This window comes from Dipodomys spectabilis, unplaced genomic scaffold, assembly GCF_019054845.1.
Source record: "Dipodomys spectabilis isolate Male_0828 unplaced genomic scaffold, ASM1905484v1 ptg000233l, whole genome shotgun sequence".
In the NCBI taxonomy this organism is placed as follows: Eukaryota; Metazoa; Chordata; class Mammalia; order Rodentia; family Heteromyidae; genus Dipodomys; species Dipodomys spectabilis.
This window is the reverse complement of record NW_024870910.1, coordinates 2,050,726-2,069,029: the sequence shown is the minus strand read 5'-3', so window position 1 is coordinate 2,069,029 and position 18,304 is coordinate 2,050,726. Positions and strand designations below refer to the sequence as shown.

The 18,304-nt window shown below is 45.4% G+C and overlaps 1 protein-coding gene across 2 annotated transcripts in view; it reads right to left on the bottom strand.

Moving 5' to 3' along the window:
* Igf1r (insulin like growth factor 1 receptor) overlaps positions 1 to 18,304 on the bottom strand; it is a 227,585-nt gene that overhangs the window by 49,524 nt on the left and 159,757 nt on the right. Inside the window, exons 2-4 of one of the 2 annotated variants that reach the window (XM_042698579.1) lie at positions 9,034 to 9,038; positions 4,710 to 5,022; positions 1,324 to 1,475 (exon numbers count right to left, since the gene is read on the bottom strand). In XM_042698579.1, the coding sequence (XP_042554513.1) occupies positions 1,324 to 1,475; positions 4,710 to 5,022; position 9,034 (466 nt within the window). In that variant the 5' untranslated portion in view covers positions 9,035 to 9,038. The remainder of the gene's footprint in view (positions 1 to 1,323; positions 1,476 to 4,709; positions 5,023 to 9,033; positions 9,039 to 18,304) is intronic. The other variant, XM_042698578.1, reaches the window with a different exon arrangement.

Below are 18,304 nucleotides of genomic sequence, written 5' to 3'. Positions count from 1 at the left end.
CCGCCTTTTAATAGGCTCTGTTAACAGAGCGCTGCCTCCGCAGCACAGGGCATGGCTGAACAAACATTTCCCCAGTCTCATTATCAACAACAGCCTTCGCTATCCCCCAAGGCACAGGCACCCAGAGCTCATGCTGGTGGCTCAAGCCTATCATCTTAGCTATTTAGGAGGCTACTTCTGAGGATCGCGGTTCAAAGCCAGCCCAGACAGAAAAGTCCACGAGACGCTTATCTCTGATTAACCAGAAAAATAAAAGCAAAAAACAAAAACAAAAACCAAAGCAAAACAAAAAGGTCAAAAAAGTAGAGGTGTAGCTCATGTGGTAGAGCACCAGTCTTGAGTTAAAAAAAAAAAAAAAGATAAGCAAGAGTATGGGGCCTTGAGTTCAAGCCCCTCTACTGGCACTAAAACATTGAAAATACTATTAATTGAAACCAATTCCAGGAAATGGAAATATGGTGTGGGTTGGGTTTTTTTGGTTGTTGTTTTTTGTTTGTTTTCTGTCTTTTGCAGAGGGCAAGAGAGTCTCAGACATGAAGGAAAGGTGAACAAATGCAGGCAGGGCACTGAGTAGACACTACGTGGGAAATGAACTATGTATCTTGAGGGCAGGAACAGGAGGGGAAAACTAGGGAAAAACGAAGGAGTAACATTGTCCGAAAAGAAATGTACTCATAACCTGACTTATGAAACAGGAACCCCTCTGTACAATACCTTAAAAATAACTGTAAAATTATATTTTAAAAAAACATTGCCCTCCAGGGACCATTCTCTGGATGGGTGAAGTCTCACTATTTCCCTTTCAAATAAACTTATTGTTTACTTAACATTCTTTTAACATTAAAAAGAACAACTCTTCCCTTTGCTCAGTCCCCTCAATATATCCAAGGAAGCCAAACTCTTGGGACTTGAAGCGGTATGGACCTAGCTACAGCTGGAGCTGGCTGAGTCATGTCTCCCATCCATCCAGTCTCCTCTGGGGTTTGAATGTGCTGCTCATGTACCTCTCTTGGGAAGAAGATGACCAATGGAAAAATGGGAGATGCCCCTTCTTGAAGAAGGAAATCCTAATGCCAATGGCTAAAACTCAGACTGCCTTTCAATCTGCTTTTTCTTTTTTAAAATCTCTTGAGTGAAACCCAAAAGAGAGATGTCATGTACAAGGTTTATTTGCATAAAGTTTCTTTAAACCCCTTTTCTACTTGTGACTCAGAGACTGGATTGGGAGGTGTGGGCGAGGGAGGGTGGGGGGAAGGAAACCATCAACCAAAGTAAACCAAAAGTACATTCAACCATTTGTCCAGTCAGGGGTAGAACACTTACTGCCTCGTCGGATATTAATGAGCAAATTTCCCCGGAAGATAGTGCATCCTTGGAGCATCTGAGCAGAAGTAACGGAGTCGATAGTTTTTGTCTTCTTTTCTTCCTCTCCACAAACCTTGGGGCAAGGACCTTCGCAGGGGATACAGTACATGCTGTTGAACCACAAACAAACAAAGAGAATTAAGTTTGCCTCCTTGCATGAAAAAAACTTTCAAGAATAAGCCAGAAGTTGCATTTGTACAACACGCAGGACCAAATGCAGAAATGTCAAGGGCTTACAAGGAAGCTCACTGGACCTCAGGCCCACCCAGAATAAACCATGTCTTAGTTGTCCCCCATAGGGGAAAGTGCCTACAAAGGAAAAGTGTATTGCTTATTTCTAGACAAAATATGCAATCTATCATGGGAAGCATGTGTGGACCATAGGCTGCTCCCTAGTAAGCCAGCTGGTTCCATGTGGGAGACAGGCTGGCAGGAAGGAAGCTCTGGGGGCTGGAACTAGAGGAGAATGGAGTTGCTCTGATGTTGTGGCCTGGACGGCCTTCACCTGCACAGCAGAGGGCTTGCTGGAACAGCCAGCAGGGACAGTGGAAGAAGCAGTGTCTTTGCCATTCATTAACCAGTCTGATTTTCCTGCGGTCTGTATCGCAGCAAAGCCCAGTGAGAGATTCCCAAAAGGCATCTGTATAGTACAGAGCCGTCATTTTCTTGCAAAAGCACAACTGAAAATTATTTCTTGACAGTGTTTTTGCAGAAACGTGTAAATTGATCCAAATGTTGTTTTTGCTGCACATACAATAAAAGCAGGGAATTTCCATTACTTGGTAATGCGCTCCTATTTCAAAATGCTATCTCAAGCCTGGCACAAACGACCAAGAAGTCAGGGAAAAAGTAAGGCTGGTCATTCTTCCTGCTTACCTACCATTATTTAGGAAGGAGTGGGCAAAATGCTAATGCAACAGCTGGATCTTTGGTATTGTAGCTGTCTATAAGAATCAGGATAGAGAAGATGGGTCACTCACCCAACAAGATAAATAAGAATCTTATGGGAATTATTTATAATACAGTGGTAAGTTGGAAAAACCATTAGATTGGCAGGATGGTTCTCCAATGGTCTTGTGAAAATTCTATCAAGAAAGAACAATTAAGAAAAACAGTGGGAGTTATAGGTATTTTCAGTAGTCTTCCCCTTGCCCTAGAATGTTATTTCTTACCCAAGGAAAAGATATATATTTGTTTTTGTGCTACTCATGGAGCTTGAAGTTGGGGCTTGAATGCTATCCCTGAGCTTTTTTGCTCAAGCCTAACTCTTTACCATTTGAGCCACAGCTCCACTTCCAACTTTTCAGTGGTTAAGTTGGAGATAAGAGTCATCTCACAGACTTTTCTGCCCTGCCATGGCTCATGGCATGAGCCATGAGCCACCAGCCCTGGCAAGATGTGGGATATTGTTTAAACATAATTTCTCTGCCATCTTCCTATTTCATGTTCAGAGAATGGGGTCAAGGTTTCCAAAATACCCTGCAGTAAGTGGACCTACCTAAAGAAGGGGTCAGGAAGATCCTCTTTGTGCTGAGATCACATTCAACGTTCTAATTCTAGCATGGGGAGGGGCTTTCTTTCAGCACTTTCTTTTCTTTTGGTCTTCTTTTTAAAAATTGACCCACATATCCTATAATCCCTCCCAGACCCTCTGTTTCCTAACTAAAAGTTCTTATTTTGAAATTACCACTGCGCAGAAATTTACAAGCACAGGGTAGAGAGACCCACACACCCTTTGCCCAATTTCCTCCAGTGGTGGCTACAATCTTTCACACAGGTAATGCAATATCCAAACCAGAAAATGAACACTGGTGTGCGTCTGGAGTCCCGTGTCAACTTTCCACTTGTGTACAGTTGTGTCATTCTCCCCACTACCATACCAACACAGAGCTCTCCCAGCACCACAAAGGTCTCCGGAGTCGCCCACTCTTTCAATCACTCCCTGCTGCACTGTCCCTAACGCCAATCTCTTTTCCATCACTATGACTTCATCATTTTGAGAACGCTGTATAAATGGAATCGAGCAGTGTGTCAGCTTTGACATTGGCTTTCTTTACACAGCACAATCAAGGTGCTGTGTATTTCTGCGACTGGTTTCTTTTTATTACCCAGTAAGATTCCAATGCTTGCTTTGCTTCACTATTTACTTTTTTGTTTGTTTGTTTCTTTTAAGTGGGTAGAGTGAGCAGTGCTTAGAACTGAACCCAGGACCTCAAGCATGCTAAGCTACTCCATTTTACTTGATTTTTTTTTTTTTTTTTTTTTTGGTTTTGAGATGGGGGACTCACTATCTATGCCTGGGTTAGTATTGAATTTGTGATCCTCCTGTTTCTGCTTTTTGGAGAGCTGGGGTTATAGATGTGAACCCCTAAACCTGGTACCATTTACCTGTTCTAGGACCCCTGAGTTGTGCCTGGGTTCTGGCTATTATATAAAAAGTTGCTATGAACAACTGTGAATATTTCTTTGGACACATGTTTTTGTTTGCCTGAGGTACGTGTTCAGGGTCAACTCTGTTACACTGTGGAGTTGGGTATGTGAGTTTCTCTCCCTCTTTTATTCAAGTGCATTTTTTAAAAATTTTGAGCCACATACATTCCTTTGTGAAAACATCTAGGAATCACTGAACACTGCAAGAAAAAAAGTTATTGCAAGGAAGCACTTTTGATTATCTAGGTATAGACTAAGCTTCCTCCAATTCACTCTGGAAGCAAAGGCATCTAAATAATACTTTAAAATATTTTCAAGTGCGTGTCAAGGCCAAGCTGAGGATGGGGGGGAGGGGTGGGGGGAGACAGCATTTATCATTTCTTGATGGTGTTTTATTTTTGGAGCCAAAAAGTCGTCCCTGTAGCTCTGGATAGAACTGACGTGTTCAGAAACTCACCTCAGAGGGATTGAAAACAGAAACAAGCAAACACAACCCACAAAGCACAACAACAACAACATTGAAAAGGTACAATGTTCTCTTTTCTGCCCACTGCGGTGACCGGACACTTCCCAAAGTAGCCAAAGAAGCTGTATCTGCAGGTCAAAGCTGACACCAGGCCAGGGTCGTGGGCCAGCTGTCCCTTCCCTGTCCCCCTCCCTCCCATCCTGTCCCCTCTCCTGTCCCCCCCCACTCCACCCCCTAGGCCAACCCCCCAACTGGCCTGGGGTGTGCGCCCTCTGCTTTCCACCCTAGGCCCGGCCTGGGGTGTGCGCCCTCGGCTTCCCACCCAAGGCCCGGCCTGGGGTGTGCGCCCTCCTCTGTCCCCCCTTCCCAGGGCAGCGGGAATTCCTGCCTAGGCCGCCCTCTCTTCCCCCCTCTTCCCCCCCCCCCCCCCGCAGCCGCGGACCCGCACCTCTGGGAGCCGTTGCGGATGAAGCCCGACGGGCACTCCTGCATGCAGGCGCCGTCGTGGATGACGAAGCCCTCCGAGTCGCCGCTCTCGGCGCTGGGGATGTTGGCGCAGGCGTCGCGGTCCACGCAGCGCCAGCCCTCGAACTTGTAGGTGTCGGGCGGGCAGTCGGGCACGCACTCGCCGCGGTGGAAGTAGTGGCGGCAGGCCACGCACGCCGTGGCGTTGTCGGGCGCCGTGCAGCTGCCCAGGCACTCGGCGTGGCAGCACTCGTTGTCCTCCGTGCACGCGCGCTTCCCGCACGCGCTGGGGCACACTGTGGGGGACACGGAGACAGGGGTGCGGTGAGACGGGGTGCCCCGGGGCCGGGGAGCAGGTCCCAGCCTCCCAGGACCCCCGCAGGAGAGCGGGAGCCCCCTCCTCACCATGACAGCGCACACACACACACACACACACACACACACACACACACACACACACACACACACACACACACACACACACACACACACACACACACACACACACACACTGGCTGGGTGCTGCTGCTCACGCCTGTCATCCTAGCTACCCGGGAAGCTGCGATCTGTGAGGGTGGAGATCAGGTCTGCAGCCAGGCCTGGCAGCTCAAGGAGAGATTCTCATCTCCTGTTCCTCACCCAAAAGCTGGAAATGGGGCTGTGGCTCAAGTGGTAAGAGCGCCAGCTCTGAGCCAAATCAAGCCGAGACAGCTCTTAGGCCCTGAGATCAAGCCCCAGTACTGGTGCGTGCGCTCACACGTGTACTTGTATACACACACGGTACAATGCCCTCTGCATTTCACCCACAGTAGTCCCCTGCCCTCTTACACACTGGGGTTTGCTTCAAGAGCCCCCCCACATACCAAAAACCACTTATAGAACAGTTTCTTATCTATTTCTATATCATCTATCTCTATCTATCTATCTATCTATACATCTCAATAAAGGTATATAGATACCTATGTATGTCTATCTATCTATATATGTACATATCAATAGATATCTATGTGTATGTAGATACCTACACGTTTTCCTATCCATACACAGTGATGGTAAGGTTTAAAGGAGAAATGGAGCACAAAAGGAAGTTAATTTATAAACCAGAACAACTGTAAGGATGTATACTGTGAAGACAGTTACATCAGCTTGGTCTCTCCTGTTGAGAGAGTCAAGGCCGCATTCTCAGACCATGATTGGCAGCTGGGAACTGAGACCTGGGGGAGGGAAGCTCAGGGACAAGCGGACAGCTGTGCTCTCCTGCTGAAAGGCATCCATCACTAGCCTTTCTGAAGAGAAATCCTTCTTTATTCTGAACACCATTCAGCCACAATGAGAACGATGAAGCCACTCAGGTTTACAACTTTCCCAGCACCAGGAGCTGGTCCTGACATCCCAAATAAGCAGGACACTCTTCTCTGCATAACTCTTAACTATGAGATCACCAGCAAGTTGGGGCGACCATGTCTTTTAAGCGTCCACCTGCTATAGTGAGGGGAAACTCAGGCTCACCAGCCACCACACCCACGGTTCACCCCAGCCAGATGAGCTGACCTTGATTCCCCTAACAATGCTGTCATGATCACTCTCCACTGTGAGTCTTACTCATAAAGTATAAATCAACAGAATGGGAAATCTGGTTCATATTATACGTGCCCTACTTTTTTTCCCCCCTGAGTTGGAGAACAATACAAAATTATTTACATATGTATATTTTTGACTCTGACATGCAATTCTGTGTGAAGATTTTATTAGTATTTTTTCCTTATGAAAACACACGCGCAACAGACGTCAGTGATTACAGATAAGAGAAAACGAATATAAAGAACATGATGTAAACCCTTTTAACAATGAACTGACAGTTTAACAAAATTAATGCTAGGAAGCGGAAACATGTCCTGTCTAGGCAGGGTGAGACTTAAAGGAGCAGGAGAGACAAATGGAGAGAGGAAGGGTAGGCAAATACAGTCCTAATATCCAATGTAGCTATCTGAACATGCAAGCAGGTTAACTTGAGGAGATGAGTAGGGTTGGGAGAGATGTGAAAAACAAAAACAGAATTGGTAACATTGATCAAGATGCATTATACTCAGAAATCAACATCTTGAACTGAAACCCCTTTGTACAAATCCATGAGGATTAAACAGATCATGGAAGGCCATCAGTCTCTTTATCATCAACAGCTTTGCTGGAATCCTCCAATACCTATTTTGTTTTTGTTTTTTTTTTTTTTTTTTGGGGGGGGGTGCTGGTACTGGGGGTTGAACTCAGGGCCTGGGCATCATCCCTTAGCTTTTCCCACTTAAGATTAGCATTCTACCAGTAAAGCCACAGCTTCACTTCTGACATTTTTCTGGTTAAATGGAGAAAAGAGTCTCATGGCCTTTCCTGTCTGGGCTGGCTTTGAACCATGATCCTCCTATCTTAGTCTCCTAACCAGCTAAGATAGTACCAGCTTGCCAAGACTGTTTCTTAAGCCATTCATGGAAATAGAGGCATGGGCAGGAAGACTGGAGTGAAAAGTCAACCTCAGGCAAAAATTGGAGGCCCTATCTGAAGAATAACCTGTAAGTGAAAAGTGCTTGAGACAGGGTCATGTGTCAGAACATTTCCTTAGCCAGCACAAAGCCCTGAATTTAAATTATACTACTACTACTACTACTAAAAAAAAAAAGATAGAGTGAGATAAAAAGAAACAATAAAAGAAGCTCGGTCCTCCTGACAATGAAATTACGAGGGCAATATTGAACAGCTTAGAGCTAGACTTAGAACTAGAGAGGAAGTTTTGTCTGTTGCATGCAGCTACACTCATCTCAAGTGAGACGCCCTTAAGTGAAGGACCTGTTGGTCCATGTCAGTTCATGACAGGGCTGGTTCTCAGTGGCTCTGCCTATTTTCAAGATTCAATAACAAGGAGTTAACTACCTGATCACGCAGAAGAAAGAAGAAAGAAAAGAGAGGAAGAGGAGAAGGAGAAGGAGGAAGAGGAGGAGGAGGAGGAGGAGGAGGAGAAGCAGCAGAAGGAAAAGGAGGAAGTAGAAGAGGAGGAAGAGGAGGAGGAAGAAGAAAGAAGAATAAAAACGATATGTTAGCTGAGTACCACATCTATAATCTTAGCTAGTGAGGAGGCTGAAAGCTGAGGACTGTGGTTTGAAGTCAGCCCAGACAGATAGACATGTAAGACTCTTATCTCCATTTAACCACCCCAAAGCAGGAAATGGAGATGTGGCTCAAGCGGCAGAGTGCTAATCTTGATTTTTTTTTTTTTTTAAAGCTAAGGTATAGCACCTAGGCCTTGAGCTCAAGTCATAACACAAAAATAAAATAAAGTAAATAATAGAATTGCTGCAGCAATGATACTAACAGCCTCTCTCCCCGACACACCCCCAATTCTGAGGCACTCTTCGGCCATCCACCACCACCCCCCTTTATGGCTGGAAGCAAACAAAAACTGATTAGGCATCTTGCTGCCATGGCTGTGACTAAGAACCCCTTTCCCTCACCACGAAAAGAGAGAGCTATAAACATGAGGAGCATGGGCTGGGAAGGTGGCTCAGTGGTAGAGCGCTTGCCTTTCATGCATGAGGCCCTGGGTTCAATTCCTCAGCACCACATAAGCAAAAAGAAAAAAGCCGGAAGTGGTACTGTGGCTCAAGTGGTAGAGTGCTAGCCTTGAGCTGAAGAGCTGAAGGACAGCGCCCAGGCCCAGAGTTCAGGCCCCACGAGCGGACCAAAACAACAACAACAACAAAAAAAAAAAAAACATGAGGAGCAACAGGCATTAAGATCAAATCGCTGTTCACTCAGTAGTAAAAACTCCAGAGCATTTAAAGGAACAGGAAATCTCCCAGTGCATTTGCTTGTAATCAGCGATAGTCATATGTAAATGCCGGGCTACCCCATGATGAGACATGACCAGGTATGTACCCATTAGGTGGCTTGGCATTTCCATCATTTCCCTGTAAATAGTGTGTCTAAGCGGGGTCCCCTGAGCCCACCCAAAAGGGCAGGTTGGTGGGGGAGGGTAGCTTTGTTGCTAAGTAGTGAGGGGCTTCCAAATAAATTTTAATGAAGTTTAAAGTAGGTTAAGATCGTTTTCTTCTCCCTGCCTCGCCTCTCTTTACCTGTCTTGGAGCTTGAATTCAAGGCCTGGGCACAGTCCCTGAGCCTCTACCACTTGGGCACCGCACTACTTTCTGGCGCGCGCGTGTGTGTGTGTGTGTGTGTGTGTGTGTGTGTGTGTGTGTGTGTGTGTGTGTGTGTGTGTGTGTGTGTGACTAGTCTATTAAAGATAAGAGTTTTATGGGGACTTTTCCTGCCCAGGCTGGTTTCGAACTGCAATCCTCCGATCTCAGCTTCCTGAGTAGTAGTAGGTGTGAGCCACCAGTGCCCGGCAAGATCATTTTTCTTTTAAGATGGAACAACTCTTCTTTATAGGATGCCAAATCCACGGGTGCCTTTAGGTTTCTGCTGTACACACATACATTGGATACCCAGCAGATGGACAGAAATGCGACAGGAAACAGAGGAGACAGAAGAGAGCTGACTTGTTTGCCAGAGGACGATCTACATCAAGACTCGTCAGTCCAGGCTGCTCTTAAGAAAGCACACTTTGAGAGGATTCCATGAGGCAGGCTGCCGAAGATGAGGAAGTCTGGGATTACAGAGTCCTGGAGCCAGCCCCAGAAGCCTGCTGTAAATTTTGTCTCATCTCAATGTATATAAATATTATTAGTGCTCAGGACTATTAAGGGATTTCTCGAAAAGCCCCGGGCAGTGTGTCTCGCCAGCAGATGGATGGTTGTTCCACATGAGTGCCAAAACTTAAAAAAAAAATCTAGTACAGTAACCAAATTTCCAATTACGGCACCAAGGGGGTGAAGAAGTCAAGCTCTTCACACAGAGTATGATTAAAAGCATTTTAGCTTTGAGAAACAAGAAGTGAAATGGAAGCTGCTATCAACTAACAAAGGTACACAGGGAACCACAAATTGATTCTGCTGGGGAGAGTTTTCTATTCCTTGGAATTCTAACAATGACCAACAATTAAAATAAACAACACACACACACACACACACACACACACACACACACACACACACACACACACACACACACACACACACACACACACACACACACACCTAATAAAAAAAACCAAACCACTGGAAAAGAGAAGGATGAGTCCTACATCAACCACTAAGAGGAAGGTCATGGTTGCCTAACAGGGAACTGCATTTAAAATCTCAGATCCTTCACTGGGATGAAGAGGGGAGGAGAGATGAGTCACACACATGTATCAGTGTTTAATTCTCTCCCTCCCCAGAGTCCCTGTAATTCCTTTTTATTCACATTTGATTTCACTCCTGCTAGTAAATTCTTTAATGATCTTGAGCTTAGAAAACTTAAAAAAAAAAAAAAAGCACATCATAGTCAACTTCTCTGCTAGAAGTAGAAGCCTTGTCTTCTTTACAAGGACCAATAAAACCAAAACAGAGGCCACTCAACCACACAACTTTTTACAGTGCTAACAATTTTAATCCAAACAATTTCTAAAGGACAGAATGGGTCTGTGGATATTCAAATAAGGTAAGCTTTCTGAATCAAAATATAAAATACTTTAGGGGCATCTTGGCTATTCTGGGTTGTTCTAAGAGACACATCACAGTTCCATTTAAGTAGTATGCTTTTCCTGATAGGCACAAAGAACTACTGCTATGTTAGTTACCTGGGAACATGAACTTGAACCCCCAAAGGAAAAGTTCACATGGCAACTTCTGTGTTAAACACCCACAGAAGAATATCACACTGGCAACACTGCTCTTCTGAACGCCAAAAGAAATCACCTCTGCCTCCGGAGGGAACATGGCCTCAGAGTAACTAGATCCAGAAGACTCATCATTTTGGGTTAGGATCCAAAGATTATTCAGTTTCCTTGTTTGAACCAAAACAAAGATGTGTTCCATGGAAGGCTGAAGCAGAAGCACGGCTTCAGGATGCACATGGTACATCAGCTCTCAAGTCAGGGGCGGGACCTCACTGTTTACAACCTGGAACACTCCCCACCTCCACCTCTCTCTCTCTCTCTCTCCTGTGTGTGTATGTGTGTGAACTGAGCACTGGTCTCTTAGCTTTTTCACTCCAGCCTGGCCCTCCACCACTTGAGTCGCACCTCTACTTCCAGCTTTTTGGTAATTAATTAATTGGAGGTAAGAATCTCATAGGCTTTCCTGCCTAGGTTGGCTTTGAACTATAATCCTCAGATCTTAAGTGTTCTGAGTAGCTAGGGTTACAGGCCAACAGTGCCTGGCAATAACTCCTAAGTGTCTCCTAGATGAATGCATTTGTATCAGAGAGCCTGAATGCAAGATTGTGTATTCATGAACAGTTAACATCCATGAAGTATTTCCCACATGCTTAACAACACCATTAGCATCTCATATATATTATTTAACCGTTCTAAATATTATCTCAGGGTCACAATCACTACGTTCATTTGTAGAAGACCAAATTGGAGGCACTGAGATGAAATCATTTATGTAAGGACCACAGCTGCAGGGCTACCCCCCCCCCAAAACAAAAAACCCAAACCAATAACAACCGGGCTTCAAATCTATACCCTTTTGACTGCCTTCATGGCCTCTTCACCTCTACCTCCCAAGGAGGTAGGGTGAGGTTCCCTACATCTCTGTTGTCTGAAAGGAAAGGGCTAGGGGAGATTCTCCTGGGCTTGTCTTCTGTTCAAGCAGGCATCTGTTGGGAAGGAAAAACTGCAAGTCCCCCCAACCCCCTCCCCAGGCACCAAACCCACACATCATCATAGGAGAGCCAGTGTCCCGGTGATGACAGGGGACAGATAATATGTTCCCACTCAGCCCTCTTTATTTATTAAGTTGCACCAAAGGGTCAAGGACATTCTCCCCGCACAAATCGGCAAGGCCGAGCCTTGTCTTCAAGGATCTCTGCTGTGCTGTAACACGGAAAGATGCTTTGTTCTTGGAGGGTGCTGGCTCATCATGGAATAGCCTATGACACCAATGTTGCTACAGAGCAGAGACTGTGCTATCAAGGAGCCAGACAAATGAGACCCAGAAGACTCAGTGTCCCGCAGCGCCGGTTCCACACAAACAAGTCTTATTAAAAAGATTAGATAATGAGAGTCTATTCTCTGTAGTAATTCATATAGAAAAATGGAGTCCCATGCAGCCTTCCCCTTGGTTGAGGAAGGTTCCCAGAAAGAGCCAACTTCCAAGTCTATTCTTACAATCTAGAAGAGTGGATATATGTGCAGATATTTCATTAATAAGCAAAAGAACCAACTACGTACTGACCAGGCCCACTGGTTCATTAAAATCTCAGAAACCAGTAAGCCATGCTAGGCAAGAAAGAACGGAACAAACAAGGAAGTAGATGCTATAAACAGGGCAACCGAGAAAGCAGACACCAAGTTATAATTATTAAATAGAGATTTGGAAAGCTAAGATGGAGACACTACCAACCCGGAAGACTCAATGCAGGAAAAGTTCAATGGAAAAAAAGGTTGAGGAGCAGAAGCTGGGGGGAGTGGAGGGGGGGGGAGTGCGGTGGGGTGCCGGGATCCCTCTGGCTGTTAGTCTTGGTTACTGTGGGCTAGATGATTTTATTTCTTCCTTTGCAGATTTAAATAATAGCATTAGCCGGACACCAATGGTTCATACCTATAATCCTAGCTATTCAGGAGACTGAGATTTGAGGATCACCGTTTGAAGTAAGCCCAGGCAGGAAAATTGAGACTCAGATCACTAATTGACCAGCAAAAAGCTGGAAGCAGAGTTGTGACTCAAGTGGTCAAGTGTCAGCCTTAAGTGAAAAAGCTAAGGGATAGCACCCAGGCCCTGAGTTTGAGCCCCAGGACCAACACAAACACATAAAACAATCAAAGACAAAGGATGGCCGACTTTGGGGGTTAAGTGGTTGACAGCTATAGGCAAGACACACCGTGTCTCTCTCACCCAGTACTCTCTTTCCACATCATGGTAAGTTTCCTCAAAAGAAGCAAGAAATCTCTGCAGAGGAGTGACTTTCCCATAGCTCAATCAGGACAGCAAAACCAGCCCAGAAAGATGCTGCTCACTTATAACCGCTGTCACGGCTGCCTAAATGGACAGGGTGTAGGGAAATAAAAAGAAAATACTCCTTTTCACTCATTTAAAAATGACTCCAAGTTATTTTAAATGTGGAACTGTTTGCCTAGTCCTTATAAGTTTATAAAGCTCACATTGTCCCTCTGTGACTAACTGCGGAAGAATGAGGAGAGTCTCCTATATTTATCACTGGTCTGCTTGTCATGCGTCCAGCCCTATTTCCACTCCCTGTCACTGTACACAGAGGTATGCGAGGTATTGAGGGCTCCTAAATGTTGCTCATTTCCTAACAAGGCAGGCCCGGGACCCACAAGGCTCCACTGGGGGCTGTGTTGACCAAGTAGAGGCCAAGCTCAGAGGGAGAGGCCTCAGTCTCTGCATTGGCTGCATCTGTTTCAATGGGTATTAAGGCCAGTACTGGGCAATTATATATCCTACTACTACGCTGAACCCACATGTGTGGCCACCACGGAGACATGTAAGGTTTACTTGGTAAATAAAGGGCTCATGATACAGCAACTTCTAGGACATAAAATCGTGCTTCCCAAATAAACTTTAGCCAGGTACCAGTAGCTCACGCCTGTCATCCTAGCTACTCAGGAGGCTGAGATCTGAGGATTGCAATTCAAAGCCAGCTCAGGCAGGAAAGTCTGTGGGACTCTTATCTCCAATTAACCACCAGAAAAAGAAAAAAACTACCGGAAGTGGCACTGTGGCTCAAGTGATAGAGCGCTCTCCTTGAGCTGAAGAGCCCAGGGACAGCATCTAGATGAGAGTTCAAGCCCCACAAACAATCCCCTGCCAAAAAAAATCTCTCAACTAGCTAAGTAACACACTCCCCCCCTCAAAAAAATCTTTATCCAAAAGTGTATTCCACGATTATGGATTCAAATAACCTGACAATAAGCACCTAAAATATCTTAGAAGAATTATCTTGTGTTTCTTCTTCAGAGGCATATGCCATGTAGTAACTTCCTTGAAACTCATGTCAAAGCAACTGTTGCTTCTGGGAATCCCAGAGGATCCTCACCCCTGAGCTGAGGGCCTGGGAGACCAAGTGGGCCAGGAGGCTGCAGTGCTGGAAAACTGGTATTCCACATTCCTTCAGGATGTGTTTGTGTTTTACTCACAGGGAGAACAAGTACTGGCAAGTGACAAAAACCATGTTTTGCAAACAATCAGAGTGACCTGAAACCCAGGGTAAAGACTGAAGTCAGCCTTTGTTCTTTGCAGTGTGAGCCAGACCCTGCTGCAATGCTTATTAAATGGAGCACACTGAAAAAGGGGTTGCCTGTGTGGGTTTCCCCATGCTGGACATTCACCTAGAGGAGGAAGGAGGAGAGGAGAAGAAGGAGGGAGAGCTGGGAGGCCCCAGCCCACCCTCAGCCTGGGCTGCATGCAGACAAATACCCCAAGGAAGGAGTTATAGGATTCTAGAGTTGAAAGCAACCCAAGAACTCTACATCCACTCAGATTGTCTGCACTTGGCAGAAAAAGAAAGCAAAACCGGACAACTGACATGATGGAAGTCATAGCACTCATGAGGACTGGGCAAAGGCTCCGCGCTTCTAGCCTTGGAGCCGAGGCCGCTTGTCACATCATGATGTCCTCACACGCCGTTGTCCCCAAAGAGCAGCATTTCTCAACCTTTTAAAAACACACATAAAGCTGGGTGCCGGTGGCTCATGCCTGCAATCCTAGCTCCTCAGGTGGCTGAGATCAGAGGATCACAGTATGAAGCCTGCTAGGGCAGGAGAGTTCATGAGACTCTTAACTCCAGTGAATCACCAAAAAGGCTGGACATGAAGGTTTAGCTCAAGTGGTAGAGCTCCAGCCTTGGGCAAAAATGTTAAGTAATAATGCTCAGGCTCCGAGTTCAAGATCATAGTACTGACACATAAAAACATAGCAACAACAACAAAAAATCACACAAACCCTTTCAATATACAGCCTATATATAAATCCTCTTTAGTTGTATTAGAAATTCTGGAATGGATTTCCAATTTTTGAAACTGCCAACTGAATGCATCTTGCCCAGCAGAACCTGGCTTCACTCTATAAACATATTTCTCCTAGGCATCTCGATAGATAACACCCAAAGTTTCCTCAAAGCTGTTTTCTCCTCAACTCAAGGAAGTTCTTTTTCCAGATGAACATTCCCTGCTGTAAGAGGATTGTACACATCCATCCCAGGGGATCACGCAGGCAGGCACAGGAGAAAGATTATTATAAGGTTTATTAGAGGAGCCATATTTCCCCCAAGAGAGAGCACATGGCCTCCGTCACCATCCATAGGAAGTGAGGTAGATGGAGTTCAGGTGGGTCTGCGTGGAGAGAGGGAGGGGCCAGCTGTATGGAGGGAACTCTAGGAATGGGAGGGGGGCCCAGGTCTGGGTGGAGCTGAGGACCAAAGGTGAGCATAATACTAACACCTGCATTGCTGGTACTGCACAGTGGCACAGATGACCTCCTCCTGGACCTGCCCACTCTCCATTACAAGCAGTAGAGGAAGCCTGCAGGGCTCTTAATAAGTTCTGTCATGCTTCAACTATCTGCTTAACCCACGAGGGGATTGTAGGCAGAGACTCCAACCTGTGCTCGCATTGAGGGAAAGGTGGATCGGCCTCCAAGATTCAATATTTGGAATTCCTCAACGATCCACTCTTATTCGTTTTCATGAACACACCTGTGAACTTGCAATCGCTTTGAGGTTGAAAAGACACCCTCTGGAATAGCCTCCTACGCATACTGTAACAACTGTGGGTTAAGAAATTGTCCTTCCTGAAGCCCCATGACCACAGAGGGGTTCACACTACCGCCTGTCTTTGCCCAGGATCTTGCAAAACATACAGGAAATCTCCTGCCACCTACGTAGAAAATGCAATGCCAGAAAAACTCACCGTTAACACTTTCTATAAAATCAGCCAGGTGTTTAAGAAAAAAAATTGCATTCCAATCTGGCATTTTCAAATTCTGGCTCACATTCAAGTCTCAGGACATCTAGCCTAGGAAACAGAGGAGCAAGGGACATCTGCATTTTGCCCCTGGCAAGAATTATCTGCAGTAAATTAGTCTATATGCATTAAGTCACCAAGAGAAAGAATACATCAACTACATTTACTTCTTTTATGGTGCCCTTCTGTATCTTTCCACTAGGCAAGAACACCAAGAATACAAATGTGGCCAGGTACCAAAGGCTCATGCTTGTAATCCTAGTTATTGGGGAGTCTGAAGTCTGAGGACTGAGGTTCAAAGCCAGCCCAGGCAAGAGAAGGGATGATGAGGTCTGTTGGTCTCTAATTCCCTAGAGGTGCCTTCTGGGACACACACCGTACTGAGAAAAGGGCAAGAGCAAAGACTGGGAGTTTATCCCTGACTGATTTCATATTTTGGGGATCCACAGAAGATTGGATATACGGCTGAAAAGAAAAACGAAAGGATAGGATTCTGAAGTATTTTACTTCACCTCTGCGCAAATCAAAATTTCAGAAGAGCTTTGCGCTGGAATTCCAGTTTTTCAGGACTGTTTACAAATCCACTTGCTGTGAAGTACTCTTCATGTAACCCAAGGTAGACAGAAGCTTACTTAAGACATCATTTGAAGGGTCAACGTAGACCAGATGTGTGTGTGTGTGTGCGCGCGTGTGTGTGCACATGCGCGCGCATGTGTGCACAGGCATACGTGGTGCCAGTCCTGGGGCTTACACTCTGGTCCTGGATGCTATCCCCGAGCTTCTTTTTGCTCAAGCCTCTACCATTTGAGTCATGGCTCCAATTCTGGCTGTTTGGTAGTTTACTGCAGGTAAGAATCTTATGGACTTTCCTTCTGGGGCTGGCTTTGAACTATGATCCTCAGGCCTCAGGCTCCTGAATAGCTAGGATTACAGGCATGAGCCACTACGGGCTGGCCCCATTAGTTTTTATTTCCTCCCTGTGCTAGAACCTAGGGCCTAATGCAAACCTGTTAAGAGCTCTTCCACTGAGCTACACTCTGGCCCTTACATATTAAAGAATCCCTGGGGTGCAAATATAATTTGATAGTGGGGTAAGGGGCTGAGATGAGGGATGGATTATATTTTGTTCAAACTCTATCAAGAAAAGTCTCAAGCATAAGAGTTAAAACTTCCACCAGGAGCATGAGGCAGGGCAGGAGTGTAGCTCAGGAGTGGAACACTTGCCTGACATATATGGGACCCTGAATCCAATCCTTAGCACTGCTAAACAAATCCAAAGTAAACAAAACTTCCATCAGGAACAAACTCCTTCTAGACAAGGAAAGCAGAGGTTGAGAGTGTGATTCAGTGCCAAAGCACTTGGCAACCATTCACAAGGCCCTGGGTTCTATCCCTAGCAGCACAAACAAACCAGAACAGAAATCTCCCGCCACAATGTCCTCCCAGATACCTTTGTTCAACTTTTGTAATGGTTAGATGAAAATTCTATCAGTAAAGATATACAATAGGCTCATCCCTGTAGGATAGTGGGGGAAAAAATTCCCCCACAGCCAATAAGACAGAGAGGAGGAAGTACAGCCCTTGTAATAAACTTGTGGACTTGAGATGGAGGTACGCAGGAAATAAGATGCCTAAATGGGACACAGATATGTGGAAATGCTCAAATACGCAGGCAATGTGAAATCATTCCGTTCAACAAGGTTTTGCAACTAGTAATGTCAGGCTCAGCCAGAGGCTGCTGGCAGGCAGCACCTAACAGCAGGCACTGAGAGGTTTGTTTGAGGACCAAGAATATCTGTCATTATGGTTTTCCAAAGCATGATGTCCAGGGCAACTCTCCCAGGATCCCTGGGCTGGCTGTTGGGTTGCAAATTAGAGCATGTGCAGGCTCAGGTTTGAACTCAGAGCCTGGGCACTGTCTTAGAATTTTTTGCTCAAGGCTGATGCTCTATCACTTGAGCCACACCTGCTTTTGGATGTTTAATTAGAGATGAGAGTCTTATAGGTTTTCCCAATGGGGCTTGTTTGGAATCAAGATCCTCAGATCTCAGGCTCCTAAGCTGCTAGAATTACAGGTATGAGCCTCCAAAACCAGGCTTACAGATAGCTTTTCACTGAACCCTAGTTTACTACTTGAAAAATGGGTCCTTGGAATTTTATATAAAGGTGGATGAGAGCGCATAAGTACAAAAACATATAGATCTTAATGTAGCTCTTCTTTTTCTTTGGCTCCCAAGAATCCCAAAGGGCCTCATTCTAGGAAGAAAAAAAAAAATCTTCCTTTTAGTGTGGTGGACTTGGTCAGTTCAATCCTGGGCTATCCACAGGTTTTCTGCTGTTGTTTTCATTTTTGTTTGGTTTTAACTGAAAGCTGCCTTGAATTCTTAGTGGAATGAGGCAAAGCATAAATGGGAAGCAAATAAACCAAATCATAAAGGGGAACTTCCTGCAGGATAAGTACTCTTTGTTTTGCTAGCAAACTGTTATTAAATAAATAACGGATG